This window comes from Trichechus manatus, unplaced genomic scaffold, assembly GCF_000243295.1.
Source record: "Trichechus manatus latirostris isolate Lorelei unplaced genomic scaffold, TriManLat1.0 scaffold00317, whole genome shotgun sequence".
In the NCBI taxonomy this organism is placed as follows: domain Eukaryota; kingdom Metazoa; phylum Chordata; class Mammalia; order Sirenia; family Trichechidae; genus Trichechus; species Trichechus manatus.
The window spans coordinates 110,800-126,538 of record NW_004444253.1 but is presented as its reverse complement, the minus strand read 5'-3'; the positions used below and the strand labels follow the sequence as shown (position 1 = coordinate 126,538).

At 53.8% G+C, this 15,739-nt stretch overlaps 1 protein-coding gene across 1 annotated transcript in view; it reads left to right on the top strand.

Moving 5' to 3' along the window:
* Positions 1 to 15,739, top strand: part of CACNA1B (calcium voltage-gated channel subunit alpha1 B) — a 276,187-nt gene that overhangs the window by 154,087 nt on the left and 106,361 nt on the right. Inside the window, exons 18-20 of the mRNA XM_004390689.1 lie at positions 1,675 to 1,781; positions 7,975 to 8,784; positions 9,544 to 9,761. Of these exons, the coding sequence (XP_004390746.1) occupies positions 1,675 to 1,781; positions 7,975 to 8,784; positions 9,544 to 9,761 (1,135 nt within the window). The remainder of the gene's footprint in view (positions 1 to 1,674; positions 1,782 to 7,974; positions 8,785 to 9,543; positions 9,762 to 15,739) is intronic.

Sequence of the window (15,739 nt, the reverse complement as noted above, 5' to 3'; positions counted from 1 at the left end):
GAAGTGAGAGCAGGGGCTGTCTGGCCTCAGGAGTGGGCAGCCATGAGAGGCACTGGTTGGTGTGAGTGTGAGGAGGGGGAGTGTCCCACACAAAAATGAGAGGAATGGACATGTAGGCTCTAGGAAACTTACAGCTGTAAATCCCCTAAATGGCAGGGAAGGGACACCCCTGTGAATCCTGGAGTGGAGGGGACACCTGTGGGTGTCCCAGGCCGAGAGGGGATACCTGTGTGAGTCGTCAGATGGGGAAGGGACACCCATGGGCCATCTTGGGCAGGAGGGGACATCCGTGGGCCGTCCTGGGTGGGGAGGAGCTGTGCAAGTCCTTGGGTGGGAGGGGACACCTGTAGATCGTCCCAGTGTGGGCAGCTGGGCTCCAGCAGTCCATGGACTGTGCTGTCCCGATGTGGCCCCGTAGAGCCTCAGGAGCAGCCTGGCTGCTCTGTCTCCACCTCTCTGTGCCTCTGCCAGAGGCTCAGCAGGAGAGTCTTTGCCCAACACTACCCAGCGGGCTGCCACCACTAGTCTCTCATCCCCAAGCCGGGATGTGGTGGGGCTGTGGTTATACAATCTGCTCTGTGATTTCCCTCCAGAGGACACAGCTGCTGTCACCTCGTCACCTTCACTCTCGTGGCCCTAATCACGGTGCAGCTGGGCTGCTCTCGGGTTTTATCTGAGAGCTAGTGACTCAGTTGGCTCTGGGCTGTTCTCTTCCCAGCTCAGAGGGTAGCTCTGAGCCTGGTTTCGCACTTGCCCAGGTTAGCCCCTCTCAGGCCCTTGAAGGAAGTTGCTGCCCATGTCCCAAATATCCCACGTGTGTGCTGTGCACCTGGGCACGTCTGTGTGCACATTCATGTGCAACCTCTGTGGGCTTTTGCCCTGCACATAGCTGTGCAGGTGTCTGCACGTGTGTGCGTCCCTACCCATGCATGTCCACCCACCAGCACTGTCCAAGGCTCTCAGCTCTTCCTTGTTCTGGGGCTGAGATGGACTCAGCCATCCCTAGGAAGGCAATTCAGACACTCTGCAGCAACTAGAAACAAAGTGTGGGTGCAGGTGTGGTGTAATCCAGCAGAGCATTGCTGGGGAGCAGCACTCGCAGTAGAGGCATGGCCCACACGAGTGCCTGTGGCCAGCCTGCACCTGGTGGTCTCCTCAGGGTGCCTTCCCTTTGCTTCTGCTCCCTTTGCTGAAGCTGCCTAGTAGATGGAGGCATCCACACGTGCTCTTAGGGAACAGGTGGGAGGAAAGGAGCAATGAGTTTGGGGTTTGACTGGTGAGTCTGAGGCACTGTGGGACAGTCAAGCAGTTGGGTACCTTGGACTGGAGCCGGGAAAGGAGGTCGGGCAGAGGCACAGGTCTGTGGTCATGGGCTTCTGAGCACGAGCTGGGACCTGGTAGATGCGCCTGGTGAGGAGATAGCGCTAAGGAAGGAGCCTTGGGGCTTCACCCAGAGCACCAGTGAAGGCAGGGAGGCCACAAGGCTGCAGAGAGCCTCACTGGGGCTGGGCCTCTGGGAGCTGTTTGTGGATGGCTGTGGGCAGCCTATGTGACCCCAGGAGCCACCTCACTGGTATGGAAGGCTATAAGAACAGAGGCCCAGGAGAAGAGGTGAAGCTGTTGGGGCAGACGTCAGACTCTGAGGGGTAACTGGAGGTTTCTGTCCTCCAACAGGATGAAGAGGAGATGGAAGAAGCAGCCAATCAGAAACTTGCTCTGCAAAAGGCCAAAGAAGTGGCTGAAGTCAGCCCCATGTCTGCCGCAAACATCTCCATTGCAGCGTAAGGCTCTTGGGAGCATGTAGTGGGGCTGGGGCTGGGCCTCCCCAGGGCCCTTCTTCTGGAGGCTTCTTCAGAGGGCCCCTTGGCTGGAGCCCTTCCCCAGCAGCTGTGAATGAATCCCAGCTCTCGTTGCCCACAGCAGCCTTTGCACAAAGGGCCCACCAGGGCAGCCTTCGCTGGGGCAGGGGCGCAAAGCCAAGGCTCACATTGGGTTGGGCATTGGGCTTGTCATGGGCATTCAGTTTCCTGGACAGGTGCCTGAAGGGCCCAGCAGGACTGGGCTTTCCTCTCATGTGAGCCCGGGCCGCCACCTTACCCTGACATTGGTTTGGGATGAGTAGCAGGCTAAGACAGTCACGGACTGTGTTACACAAGGCTCTTCCAGAGTATCTTTTGGGCTGAGGAACTATAGGTGGTGCCTTAGTAGCCCAAGAGCCTTAAGCAGCTTTAAAAATGTCTTGCCAGAGTTTGGTATTGGGACAGGCTGAAGAAGGATGGCCAAGGGGATGCTCTGTGATGGGAAGAGACTAGGGTGGGGCTGGGGCTTCCATGTGGGACTCCCTGCCCAGGGCTAAGGGCCACAGTGGGATGGGGGAGGGTCTTCTGGGGAATGGGAGATATGGAGGAGACAGGAAATTCTGACCCAAGGCCTGGCTTCAGGGTGGGCCATGGGAGAACATGGACACCCCGCCCCATTGGAGTCTGCACTCTGGGCCAGGCTGAGTCCAGCCCCAGAGCAGCGGGCTCTATCTTCAAGGTTCACTGGGCACTGTGGGCTCCACATCTACTGCCCCACGTGCCACCCATTGCTGTGCTGGTCGGTGCCCCCAGCTCTGCAGCAGGCCCCTCCTTTTCCGTGAGCACAGTGGCCATGGTGCCAGGAACAACCATCAGCTTGTCTGTGGGTGACGTTTGTGACAGGAGCACATGTGCTTGTGTGTGCACTGCTGACATGGTACATTGCTTGGCGCCTGTGGTTTGTGTGTGCCTACTGCACATGTTGGGGGAGAGAGTGTGTGTGAGCCTGTGAGTGTGCACGTGTGTGTATATGAGTACATTGGTGTGTCAGTGTGTATGAATATGTGTAAGGGTGTGTGCATGTGTGTGTATGAATATGTGAATGTATGAGTCTGAGAGTGTGTGCATGTGTGGGACTGTGAGTGTGAGTGTGAATGTGAGGCTGTGTCAGTGTCTGACTGTCAGTGTGTGCGAGTTTAAGTGTGTATGTGTGTGTGAGCATATGCGTGGGTGAAAGTGCATGTGTATGCGTGTGAGTGTGTGAATAGGTGTGCACAGGTGTGAATGTGTGTGTGCGAGTGTGTGCATGTGTAAGTGTGTGTGTGTGTGTGTGTGTGTAGCAACCCTCTTGCTGCCTGATGGTTGTTGGGAGAGGCCTGTTTCCTAGGAAGGTGTTTGCAGAGGGCTGCGGCCCTGTCTCTAAGCCAGGCAGGAAGTGCTGGCGTCTGGGGAGAGGAAGCTAGCGGAGGGCCTGTGGCCGGTGAGTCTGGGAGGGACTGGGGAGAGCCGTGGACTCCACGGCCTTCGCTCGGCCAGCTGCTGGCATGTTCGTGGCTTATTGTTTAGTTGGTTAGTTGTCTGGACAATTCAGTTAATTCTTGGTTAGTGATTTAGTTGGTTTAACTTGGCTACCTGTTCCTGGGTTGCTGCCGACTGGTGGATGTACCTTCAGGCCACTGTCATGAGAGCTCTTGGGCTGGGTGCGATCTGCTATTGAAGGGCAGCAGGTGATGTTTGATCTCTCCAGCTCCCGGCTCACACGGGCTGTGGGTTTTTTTGGCATTGGCCTTCTCTGATGTTCTTGGAGGCCGGAGCTGCCCAATTTTTAGGGTGCGTGCAGGGAGGCCTCTTCCATCAGCCAGAGACTCCTGAGAGGAGGGTGAGGAGCCAGGTGCAGCCGTCTCGCTGGAAGGGAGCCTGAGCCGTTCCTCCCCCTGCTCCTTGTCCTTGCTCGGATCGTCTGCCTCGCGGGAGCAGGGGCCTGGCGAGTCCACCTTCCCACCTGTCCTCTTGGCCTCGAGAGGGCTGGGCTCTCCTGATCTGCTGCTGCAATGGCCTGTCTGTAAATGGGCACCCCCTGGGCACAGGTATCCTCAACGTCCACTGCTGGCCTCACCACCACACTGGTTCTGACACAGGAAAAGGTCCTTCTTCGCTCTTGGGAATGGGGTCACCCAGGGGCCTCTAGGTGCCCCCCTCAGTGGGCTCCAGGTAGGGTGCTGGCTCATCCCCGTTTCCATCTCACACATGGGACAGGGCAGCCAGCTTGGGGCAGCCTGTGTGCATCTTGGCATCGGCCCTCGGGGGCTCCTGTTCTGCTCTCTGTTTAGGCTGGCTGGAGGTCTCCCCAGCCCTGCCTGGGATGCAGCTTTGAGCCTTCCTCCACAGCCTGATGTGGCGGTCAGTCCTATTTGACCGGAGACACCACGGGAACCAGCCCCACAGGTGAAGGTGTGGGGTGAGCCCTGTGTCCCAGGCATGTGGGATGGGGCACTGTCCCTCTTCATGCTGCAGCCTGTTGGCCTGCGTCGTGCAGAGACCCCCCCCCCAGGGCCAGCAGTGGCTACTCTGGCCCTAGCATCTGTCTGTCTGCCCTCCTGGTGAGTCGTGTTGGTTGGGACAAAGGGTCTGGTGCTCTGTAAGGAGCCCAGGGTCAGGCAGCAGGGTAGGGGAGAGCCACAGGTAAGGATACCATAGCTCCCGCACTAGCCCCTTCCGTATCTCTACGAAGGCCAGGAGAGTGGTCACCGTGGTGCCACAGGGTCAGCGGTCCCAGCCCAGCAGAGGGCAAGCCCAGAGCTCTGTGAGTGCACATGCATGCACACACCAGCACGTGGGCGCACACGTGTCCCTGTGTTTGGAACTGCAGGAGATGCGGGCATGTGTGGAGGAAGACGGCCTCTGAGGGAATCGCTCATTTTCTGGCCACTTGCAGGATCTGCTTGTGCTCACCTCAGTCTCCCATTCTGTGTAGGCGGGAAGAAAAGCGGTTGCCTTTTCCTCTCGACGTCTCTTGCCTAGAGGACACAGCTGGCGTACTGCCCAACGGGACGCACACGGATGCCGCTGTGCCCACGCCGGCCCTCTCGTGTCCCTCAGCGCTCTCTCTGGTTTCTCACTTTTGTTTTGTTTTGTTTCTTGCATGTGCAGTTTTGTAAAGCAAACTCGAGGTACTGTATCTCGCAGCTCATCTGTCTCCAGCGTAAACTCACCGTGAGTCGCTCTGTTACACTATTCCACCCATGGCTTCATAATAACTCCACACCAACGCCCTCCACTCCTAACTCTGCTTGCCCCCAAGTCATCGCTTCATGGGCAGCTCCTGGGAGGCCTCCTTGTGGCCGGGCGGGAGAGCAGGCCACCGTCCTAGCGCCTGGCCTGGCCTCAGGCCACTCTGAGCCAGACCCTTGGTTTCTGTCTGAGTGTCTGCTGTCTGTCCGTGTGCCCTTGCTCTGGGTCTTGAGTGTGTCCGTTTCTCCTGAGCTGCCTGCTCTGGCAGTGCTGTCTCCCCGGGTCCAAGCATTATTGGACGCCTGCTTGCACAACATGGCCTCAATGAGCCAGTAGTGGCAGAGAGCAATGGCTAGCGGCTCCTGGGGGCACTGTGGGGTCCTCCCTGCCCGCCTCCTAACTTGGAGGGCCACACCTGCCATCCCCAGGGCACCCTAGCTCTAGCTCAGGTGGATCTGCTGTCTGGGTGCTAGGCTGGCTTTAGACTGGCTGAAGCCCAAGGCAGAGCTGTGCAAGCCAGGGTAAGCCAGGTCCTGCAGGGGGCCTCGAGGTTGGGTGCAGCCAAACCCCTGGACCAAGGTCCCTCCCGGCTCCAGGTGAGAGGTGGCGGGGGCTCCTGTACCCTGAGCCTTGAGCTTTGTGGCAGCCAGCAGAGTTTTCTGTACCCAAGAGGCTGACAGATCGACTCACACGGTGGAACGAGGTGGAGGTGAGTGTCGGCGGTGATATACCAGGTGCTACTTTGTGGCCTCAGCCGTTACAGTGACCAGCCGTCTGAGCCCAGAACCAGGACAGGGTTGCCCCTAGGCCCTCAAGGCCTCTCTGAGTCCTCCCCTATTGCAGAGCTGCCCTTCAGGTGGGGCTGATGCCCTGGGGCCTGAGAAGCAAGCCTTTGTGTCAGGAATTTGGTTAGAGACAAGACAGCCACCGCTGGAGTCAGAGTGGCTCCTGCCTCACCCACATGCACTCGTGCTGCTGGCCAGCTTGGAGGCCAGGAAGAGAGTGTGAGAGACGAGTGTGGCTGCACAAGCCAAAACCTGGGCCTCTGTGTCAGACAGAGCGAGGACAGAGGCAGCCCAAGGCTGAGTGTGCAGATGACCACAGGGATGTGGGGATGGGGATGTGGAGGGTCCCTAACCAGGAGGAGGCAAAGATGCGGGGACTGGGACACGGTGATGGGGACCCAGGGATGGAGTGTGGATGGACCCTGACGGAGAAGAGATGAGGACATGGGGACGGGGTGTAGATGGACCCAATAGGGAGGAGACAGGGATGTGGGTACGGGGTGTGGATGGACACAATGGGGAAGAGACAGGGGCGTGGGGATGGGGTGTGGACAGACCCTGACGGGGAGGAGAGGGGGATGCAGGGATGGTGTATGGACAGACCTGATGGGGAGGAGATGGGGATGCAGGGACAGGGACATGGGAACGGGAACACAGGGAGAAGGTGTGTGTGGACCTGACGGGGACAGGGGGACGGGGAGACAGGCACAAGGAGGGGCCAGTTTCCCTTGCCCAGACTGCTCAATGTCATGTCTTTTCCTTGCTCCCTGGGGAGAACTGAGGCTCTCTTGGCTGGGCTCTCGTGTTGTACTATCCCTGGAAGAGGGCAAGCCGCCCTGGGATGGGGGGCAGCACTGTGCGTGTGCGCCCACCCAGCCACACACACAGACCCCAGCCTCAGCCGCCTGCACTCTCCACCGTGCAGGGCCACTGCTGGCTTTTGGGTGCTCGAGACACGAGTCTATGGCCACTGCCGATCCTCGGGGCTCCTATGCCTGGGGATGTCCCCTTCCCCACTGACATCAATGCATGGCTCAGAGTCAAACCCTGTGTGGTCCCAGCAAGGCAGGGGGCCAGTTGCAGTGTGCCCTGCAATGGGGTGTGGAGGAGGAGATGGGGACATGGGGACATGGGGCCTCTGAGCGGGAGCAGCACAGCCTTGAGTGTCCAAGGAGGTGGGGGATGTCAAGGGCAGCAGTTGCTGCCTGCGCGTGGCCCACTCGCCTGACTGGGCTCCCCAGTAAGGGGCCTACACACTTCTCTGCTCACTGATGACTGGCAGGGTGCAACCCAGAGTAGCTGTCCCCTTCTGGAGTGGATGTCTCCCAGTAGGGCGGTTTGGGGTCCATCAACTGCAGGGCTCAGCCCTTGCCACCCTGGCGTCTCTGTCTGTGCAGGCCAGTGGGGACTGGCCTCCCTCGGGCACTTGGGTGGCCCTGGGCCTCGAGTCCTCTGCAGAAGCGCCTCCCTTCCTCCCACGTGTCTGCTTCTGGCCCCATCACCATCCGGGGGGCCTGAGAAACTGGCGAATCTGTGAGGTTCCTGAAGTTGTGAGGGCTGAGGCCCATGGCTGAGCACGTCTGCCGTGTGAGTGACCTACAGACACTGCTGCCATGCGAGGCGCAGGGTCTCGTGAGGCTGAGGGGCGAGTCTGGCCTTGACAAGAGTTCGGCGTGGGCAAGATGGGCGATGGGCCAGGCGCCTACCTGGGAGATAGCAATGAGCAGAGGGCACAGGGTTCCCCGTGCCGTGTGCTGAGGGGGCCACACCCGGTGCTGCAGCCAGGAGCTGGAAGCTTGGTGACCCCAGCCCTGATCTCTGGGCTCCTGTGGGGACAAAAGTTTGGGTGGACCCACATCAGGAGCTGCCGTAGCCCTTCTTTGCCCTGAGAAGACCAGCTGACTCATCCCGGCTACTGTCCTCTCCACACCGGGACCCACCCCTTTCTGACCCCTCACTCACAGCTCTCTCACCTCTGCTGAGCCTCTCCTGACCCTCTGCATCCTGAGGAGAAGTTTTGAGGGCTCCCTGTCCTCCCTGGCACCCACTCTGCCATCCCTCCATTGCTGTGTGTCCATCTGTGGCTGTCCTTTTGTGAGGCAGACAGGTGGGGGAGCGGGCAGGCAGGGGCGGGTGCTCACGTCCGCCTCTCCCCACAGGAGGCAGCAGAACTCAGCCAAGGCCCGGTCAGTGTGGGAGCAGCGGGCCAGCCAGCTGCGGCTGCAGAACCTGCGGGCCAGCTGTGAGGCCCTGTACAGTGAGATGGACCCCGAGGAGCGACTGCGATTTGCCACGACGCGCCACCTGCGACCTGACATGAAGACCCACCTGGACCGGCCCCTGGTGGTGGAGCCTGGCCGTGAGGGCCCACGGGAGGGCCCTGAGCCCGCTGAGCCTGCCCGCCTGCCATCAGGCCTGGCTGCCGAGGGCCCTGATCTGCCCCGACGGCACCACCGCCACCGAGACAAGGACAAGACCCCAGCCCCCACTGGGGCAGGTGCTGAGCAGGACAGACCTGAGGCCCCCAAGGCTGAGAACGGGGAGCCAGGGGGCCGGGAGGAGCGACCCCGGCCACACCGCAGCCGCAGCAAGGAGCCCACGGGCCCCAGGGACAGCCGGAGCGAGCGGCCCCGAGGCCCAGGGCCCGAGGGTGGCGGCCGGCGCCATCATCGGCGAGGCTCCCCGGAGGAGGCAACTGAGAAGGAGCCCCGGCGTCACCACGCCCACCGACATGCTCCGGACCAGACCCGGGAGGGCACCGGAGCCAAGGGTGAGCGGCGGGCGCGGCACCGTGGAGGCCCCCGGGCTGCCCCCAGGGAGGCTGAGAGCATGGAGGAACCAGCTCGGCGGCATAGGGCCCGGCACAAGGTGCTGTCCAAGCACGACTCTCTGGAGAAGGAGGCTGCAGAGAAGGAGGGTGAGAACCTGGACAAGGACAGGGACAAGGAGCTCAGGAACCACCAGCCCAAGTGAGTGATGAGGTGGGAGGGCGCTGGGGGCGTGGGCACCAGTGCCCTGTCTGTGGCATGAGTGGCGGCCCTGCCATGCAGGGCTGACGAGTGAGGGTCTGAGGACTGCGTTGGCAGGGTGTGGCCACCAGCGTTTGAAGGGACCCAGGGGAGAGAGGCTTGGGGGGAATTGTGGGATGGATTGGGGACATGCTGACTTGGGAAAGTTGGGAGAGTGGAGAGTGAGAGGGCCAGGGGAAGGGAAATGGCAGCACTGTGGAGGAGTGAGAAGCAGGAGACCCAGACGCTGAGGGCCAGGCTATGAGGCCATCGTGACCAAGAGGACCCAGGGTGCCTTGCCCACTCCCTGGCCTCTAGGTGAGAGCCTTGGGTAATTGGATCCCTCTGTTTCCACATACTACCCAGCACACGTGGCTGGGGGGCAGGCATAAGACGCCCAGCTGTGCCATCACATGTGCACAGCTCTGTGCTGGCCTCTCCAGCCTGGCGGGCCCTGGTGGGGTGGCTTAGGAAATGTCCTGCTCCAGGCCATTTCTTCCTGCAAATTGTTCTGTTCCACACATACCATGCTGTCAGCCTTGCCTGGCATTGTTTCAGGGACAGTCAGGTGAGAGTCAGTCCTGTCCCTGCCTTCCAGATCCAAAATTACAGAAACTTGCAGGGATTTACTTGGTTTACATAGGGGTTAAAGGGTGAAGCTTTGCAAACTGAATAGGAGTCTGGGGCTGTGTTGACTCTGCATGTGCATTTTGGCTGCAGGGAGCTGCGCTGTGATGTGGAGGCCAGTGGGCTGCTGGGAGTGGGTCCTATGCACACGCTGCCCAGCACCTGTCTCCAGAAGGTGGTGGAACAACCAGAGGATGCAGACAACCAGCGGAACGTCACGCGGATGGACTGTCAGCCCCCGGAGACAAGCACTGCCATGCTCATCCCAGTGACATTGATGGGCACCCCGGAGGAGACCACCATCGTGCCCAGTGAGTGTCTCCCTGCACCAGCGGGCATGCCACCTTGTGCAGAGGCCCAGTGTGCCTGTGTGGGTCCCTCCCACTCTGATGGGAAGTCCTGTGCTGTCAATGTCTGTCCCTTGGTACCCCTTTGCTTTCAGGGGCACCAGAGGTAACTGAAGTTTAAGCTCTATTCTCTCCTCCCTTCTGCAAATATCTGCGTGCTATCAGCTAAATGTAAGCTTGCATCAGAGTACAGGGCACACGGTGGTGGGAGGAGGGCAAAGGGTTTGCCCTCGTGACACTTCTAGTCTAGTCTTCATAGTTGCAGTCATAAAATCTGCCAAGGTCTGCAGCCACAGACTTGGCTGGGCCAAGAATGGGTGGGCGAGCAGGAGAGTGTTCTTAGAGTGACTGTCTTCCCACCTACATACGTGCCCTGTGGCTTCTGCACTCAGGCCCCCCAGGCCTTGTGGATGTGTTTCCTGGGCCTGAAAGCTTCCTTCGTCTATCTCCCTCACTCACATTTTCATAAGAACCTGACCACGTGTAGGCTCTGAGGACACAGGACTGAATGAGACAGGTTCCTGTCTGCAGTTCATCCAGTCTGGGAGGTGAGGGGCCCAAAGGGGGCAAAGGTAGGCTCCCCCTACTGTGTGGGAGGTGCAGATACGGAGAGGTGTGTGAGCATCAAGGAGAGACCATAGACACAGGACTGGTGAGGTCAGCCGAGTGAAGCATTTATGTCTCAGACACACATGCATGTGTTTGCAGATGTGTCCACACATAGACACATGTGTTCGAGACATATCCACACACAGACACATGTGTGCATGTGTTTGCAGATGTGTCCACACACAGACATGTGTGTGCATGTGTTTGCAGACATGTCCACACAGACACATGTGTGTCCATGTATTTGCAGATGTGTCCACACACAGACCCACGTGTGCATGTTTGTAGATGTGTCCACACATAGACACATGTGAGCATGTTTGAAGATGTGCCCTCATACAGACACATGCGTGCGCCCCTTCTCGTGAACCTAGATGCTCTTACCTGTGGGCTTGGGGCACAGTCCAGCTGTGACAATGGAAGGCGGCCCTGGAGGCTCAGCCACTCTTTTCTCTCCTCTTTGCCCTGTTCACTCTCTGGCTTCATCTCCCATTGGCCCCAGTGAGTCCATCCTTCCTGACTGTGCTGTGCATTGGGAACCTCAGCTGCCTGGTCTGGTTTTTTCTGGATTAGCTTGAAGATGAGCCAAGGGCTGGTGACCCCAGAGACCCTACTTGGATTTTGTCTACAGCAGTCTAGATGTGGCCCTCAGGCTGCTAGTGAATATGCTCAAAGGGATGTTCTCCCTGGGTGGTCACATGTCTCTGGATTTACTTGCTGAGTCCTAAGTCCCCACATTGGCCTTGGCCTTCAGAGAAACTTGCTTTCTGAGCACCCTTCAGTCTGACATACATGTGCACATGTGCACATATTCACACATACGCATGCACACATGTGCACATGCGCACCCATAAAAAAATCAAAACCAAACCCATTGCCGTTGAGTTGATTCCGACTCATAGAGACCCATGCACACCCACAAAACTCACACACAGATGCACGCTCATGCTCACACACATGCACAGATGCACACACGTACACAGAGTCTTGCATAGTCATTTCCTTTATGCTGGTGATACATTTTGTGCATCTTTTGGTTCCTTTGGTCTTAGCACTTTTAAGCTGGCAGCTTGCACAGCATCCTCCTCTGGCTTTCTGGTCCTCCCCTGTGCACCTCCTAGGCTTCCCACGGTCTCTCCTCATGCTGATAAGTTAGCTTAAGCCAACCTCCCAGGGACATTTGCAAGACACTCAGAGGCCTATCTTACACAAAGAAGTGAGCAATTCCATAAGGTAGGATTTCTTGTGGCAAAGTTTTAACTATAGTATTCAAGTATAATTTCAATTTCATTTTGTAGATCTAGTACTCTTTTTTCTTGAATGAGCTTTGATAATTTGTGTCTTTCAGGAATTTCTCATTGTATCTAAATTATTGGATTCATTGGCATAAAGTTGTTCATAATATCACCTTATTATCTTTTTAATAGCTGTAGGATCTGTAGTGATATCACCCCTCTTAATTCTGATATTAGTGATTTGTGTCTTGTTTCAAAAGTTTTTCTCTTGATTAATGTGGCTAAAAGTATATCAGTTCTATTGATCTTCTGATATAACCAGCTTTTGTTTTTATTGATTTGCTCAATGTTTTTCTGTCTTCTATTCCATTGATTTCCATTGGGATCTTTATTATTTCTTTTCTTCTGCTTACTTCGAGTTTTATTTGCTCTTTTTTATAGTTTAAGGTGGAATCTGAGCTCTTCCTTCTGTTCTAACATAGGCATTTAGTGCTATAAATTTCCCTCTGACTCCTGTTTTAGTGGCATCCTACACATCTGATATGTTGTGTTCAAAATATTCTCTGTGTTCCCTTTTGATTTCTTCTGTGATCCAGGGGAATCTTAGTTATCTAGTGCTGCTGTAACAGAAATACCACAAGTGGATGGCTTTAACAAACATGAATTTATTTCCTCACAGTAAATAAATGTATTTCTTCACAGTAAAGTAGGCTAAAAGTCCAAATTCAGGGCATCAGCTCCAGGGAAGGCTTTCTCTCTCTGTTGACTCTGGAGGAAGGTCCTTCTCATCGATCTTCCCCTGGTTGAGGAGCTTCTCAGGCTCAGGGACCTTGGGTCCAAAGGACACATTCTGCTCCTGGTGCTGCTTTCTTGGTGGGATGAGGTCCCCAATTCTCTGCTTGCTTCCCTCACCTTTTATCTCTTGTAAGATAGAAGGCGGTGCAGGCCACACCCTGGGGAAATTCCTTTTACATTGGATCAGGGATATGACCTTAGTAAGGGTATTACAATCCTACACTAATTCTCTTTAACATAAAATTACAATCACAAAATGGAGGACAACCACACAAAACTGGGAATCATGGCCCAGACAAATTGATACGCACATTTTTTGGGGGACATAATTCAATCCATGACATCATACCCTTTGGCCCGCCAAAAATCACATCCTTGCAACATGCAAAACATATTCTTCCCATCGTATCATAGCAAAAGTCTTAACTTCAGGTCCTTCCTAGATTCATACTTCGTACATTCCACATTCTGATTATTAGTGGATTTTTGCAGTTGTTTCTTCCCATTTTGAGTTGTGCCACATCAGCAAATGAAGGTCCTGAAAGCTTGACTCCATCCACATTTTTAAGATCGACTCTACTTTGAGCAGGTAGCTCTTCCCTAGTCGTATTTTGAGTGCCTTCCAACCTGAAAGGCTCAACATTCGGCACTGTATCAGACAATGTTCCACTGCTATTTATAAGGTTTTCACTGGCCAGTTTTTTCAGAAGTAGATTGACAGGTTCTTCCTAGTCTTTCTTAGTCTGGAAGCTCTGCTGAAACCTGTCCACCAACAGTGATCCTGCTGGTATCTGAAAACTGGTGGCAAAGCTTCCAGTATCAGAGCAACACACGCCACCACAGTATGACAAACTGACAGACACGTGGTGGTCTTTAAGTGTGGGTATTATAAAACAAAGAGGAGCTCTACTGAGGAATTTACTTTAGGGAAAGTTCTATGGGTTAGACCTGTTATTGTTCATAGAATGAATTAGGAGTGTTCTTTTTCTACGCCCTGGGATAGTGCAAGGCGCATTGGAATTGTCTTTGAAGATTTAGCAGAAGTCCGTGTGAAATCATCTAGGTCTGGTCTTTTTCGTAGAGTAGTTGTGCCTTACTGCACTAGCTATATTTTATGCTTTTTCTGCATCAGTGGATTTGATCGTGTGATTTTTTTGCTTTGTTAATATGGTAGTTTACATTGATTGGCTTTCGAATGGTGAAAAGTCTTGTATCCCTGTAATGAACCCCACTTGATCATGGTGTATAATTATTTGTATATCTTGCTGAATTCTATTTGCTAACTTTTTTTTTTTTTTTTTTTACTGTTGTGCTTTAAATGAAAGTTTACAATTCAAGTTAGTCTCTCATACAAAAATGTATACATACATTGTTACGTGACCCTAGTTGCACACTCCTCCTTTCCACCCCTGATTTCCCAAGTCCATTCAGCCAGCTCCTGACCCTCTCTGCCTTCTCATCTCACCTCTGGACAGGAGCTACCCGTTTAGTCTCATGTTTATCTGCTTGAGCTAAGAAGCACACTCTTTACAAGTATCATTTTATGTCCCATAGTCCAGTCTAATCTTTGTCTGAAGAGTTGGTTTTAGTTTTGGGCTACCAGAGAGTCCAGGGGCCATATCTTCCAGGGTCCCTCCAGTCTCAGTGAAACCATTAAGTCTGGTCTTTTCACTAGAATTTGAGTTTTGCACCCTACTTTTCTCCCGCTCCATCAGGGACTCCCTGTTATGTTCCCTGTCAGGGCGGTCATTGGTGGTAGCTGGGCACAATCTAGTTCTTCTGGTCTCAGACTAACAAAGTCTCTGGTTTATGTGGCCCTTTCTGTCTCTTGAGCTAATACTTTCCTTGTGTCTTTGGTATTCTTCATTCTCCTTTGCTCCAGGTGGGTTGGGACCAATTGATGCATCTTAGATGGCCACTTGCTAGCTTTTAAGACCCCAGATGCCACTCACCAAAGTGGGTTGCAAAACATTTTCTTAATAAACTTTGTTATGCCAATTGACCTAGATGTCCCCTGAAAGCATGGTCCCTGGACCCCTGCCCCTGCTACTCTGTCCCTTGAAGTGTTTGGTTGTATTCAGGAAGCTTCTTAGCTTTAGTTTAGTCCAGTTGTGCTGACTTCCCCTGTAGTGTGTGCTGTCCTTCCCTTCACCTAAGATAATTCTTGTCTACTGTCTAGTTAGTTAATAACCCTCTCCCTCCCTCCCCACCCTCATAACCACCAAAGAATGTTTTCTTCTGTGTTGAAACCTTTTACTGAGTTCTTAAAATAGTGGTCTTATGCAATATTTGTCCTTTTGCGACTGACTGAATTCACTAAGCATAATGCCTTCCAGATTCCTCCATGTTATAAGATGTTTCACAGCTTCATCGTTTCTCGTTGCATCGTATTCCATTGTGTGGATATACCATGATTTGTTTATCCATTTGTCTGTTGATGGGCACCTAGGTTGTTTCCATCTTTTTGCTATCATGAACAGTGCTGCAATGAACATGGGTGTGCATATATCAATTCGTGTGATGGCTCTTATCTCTCTAGGATATATTCCAAGGAGTGGGATTGCTGGATATATGGTACTTCTATTTCTAGCTTTGTAAGGAAGCACAATTTCATTTCCAAAGTGGTTATACCATTGTACATTCCCACCAACAGTGTATGAGTGTTCCAGTCTCTCCACAACCTCTCCAACATTTATTATTTTGTGTTTTTTGGATTAATGCTGGCCTTGTTGGGGTGAGATGGTATCTCATTGTAATTTTGATTTGCATTTCTCTAATGGCTAATGATCGTGAGCATTTCTTCAAGTGTCTGTTAGCCGCCTGAATGTCTTCTTTGGTGAAATGCCTGTACATATCCTTTGCCCATTTTTTAATTGGGTTATTCGTCTTTTTGTTATTGAGGTTTTGTAGTATCTTGTAGATTTTAGAGATTAGATGCTGATCGGATTTGTTGTAGCCAAAAATTTTTTCCCAGTCTGTAGGTTGTCTTTTAACTCTTTTGGTGAAGTCTTTTGATGGGCATAAGTGTTTGATTTTTAGGAGCTCGCAGTTATCTAGTTTCTCTTCTGGTGTTTTTGCATTTTAGTTATGTTTTGTATTCTGTTTATGCCATGGATTAAGGCTCTTAGTGTTGTCCCTATTTTTTCTTCCATGATCTTCATCATTTTAGATTTTATATTCAGGTTTTTGATCCATTTTGAGTTAGTTTTTCTGCATGGTGTGAGGTATGGGTCTTGTTTCAGTTTTTTGCAGGTGGATATCCAGTTATGCCAGCACCATTTGTTAAAGAGACTGTCTTTTCCC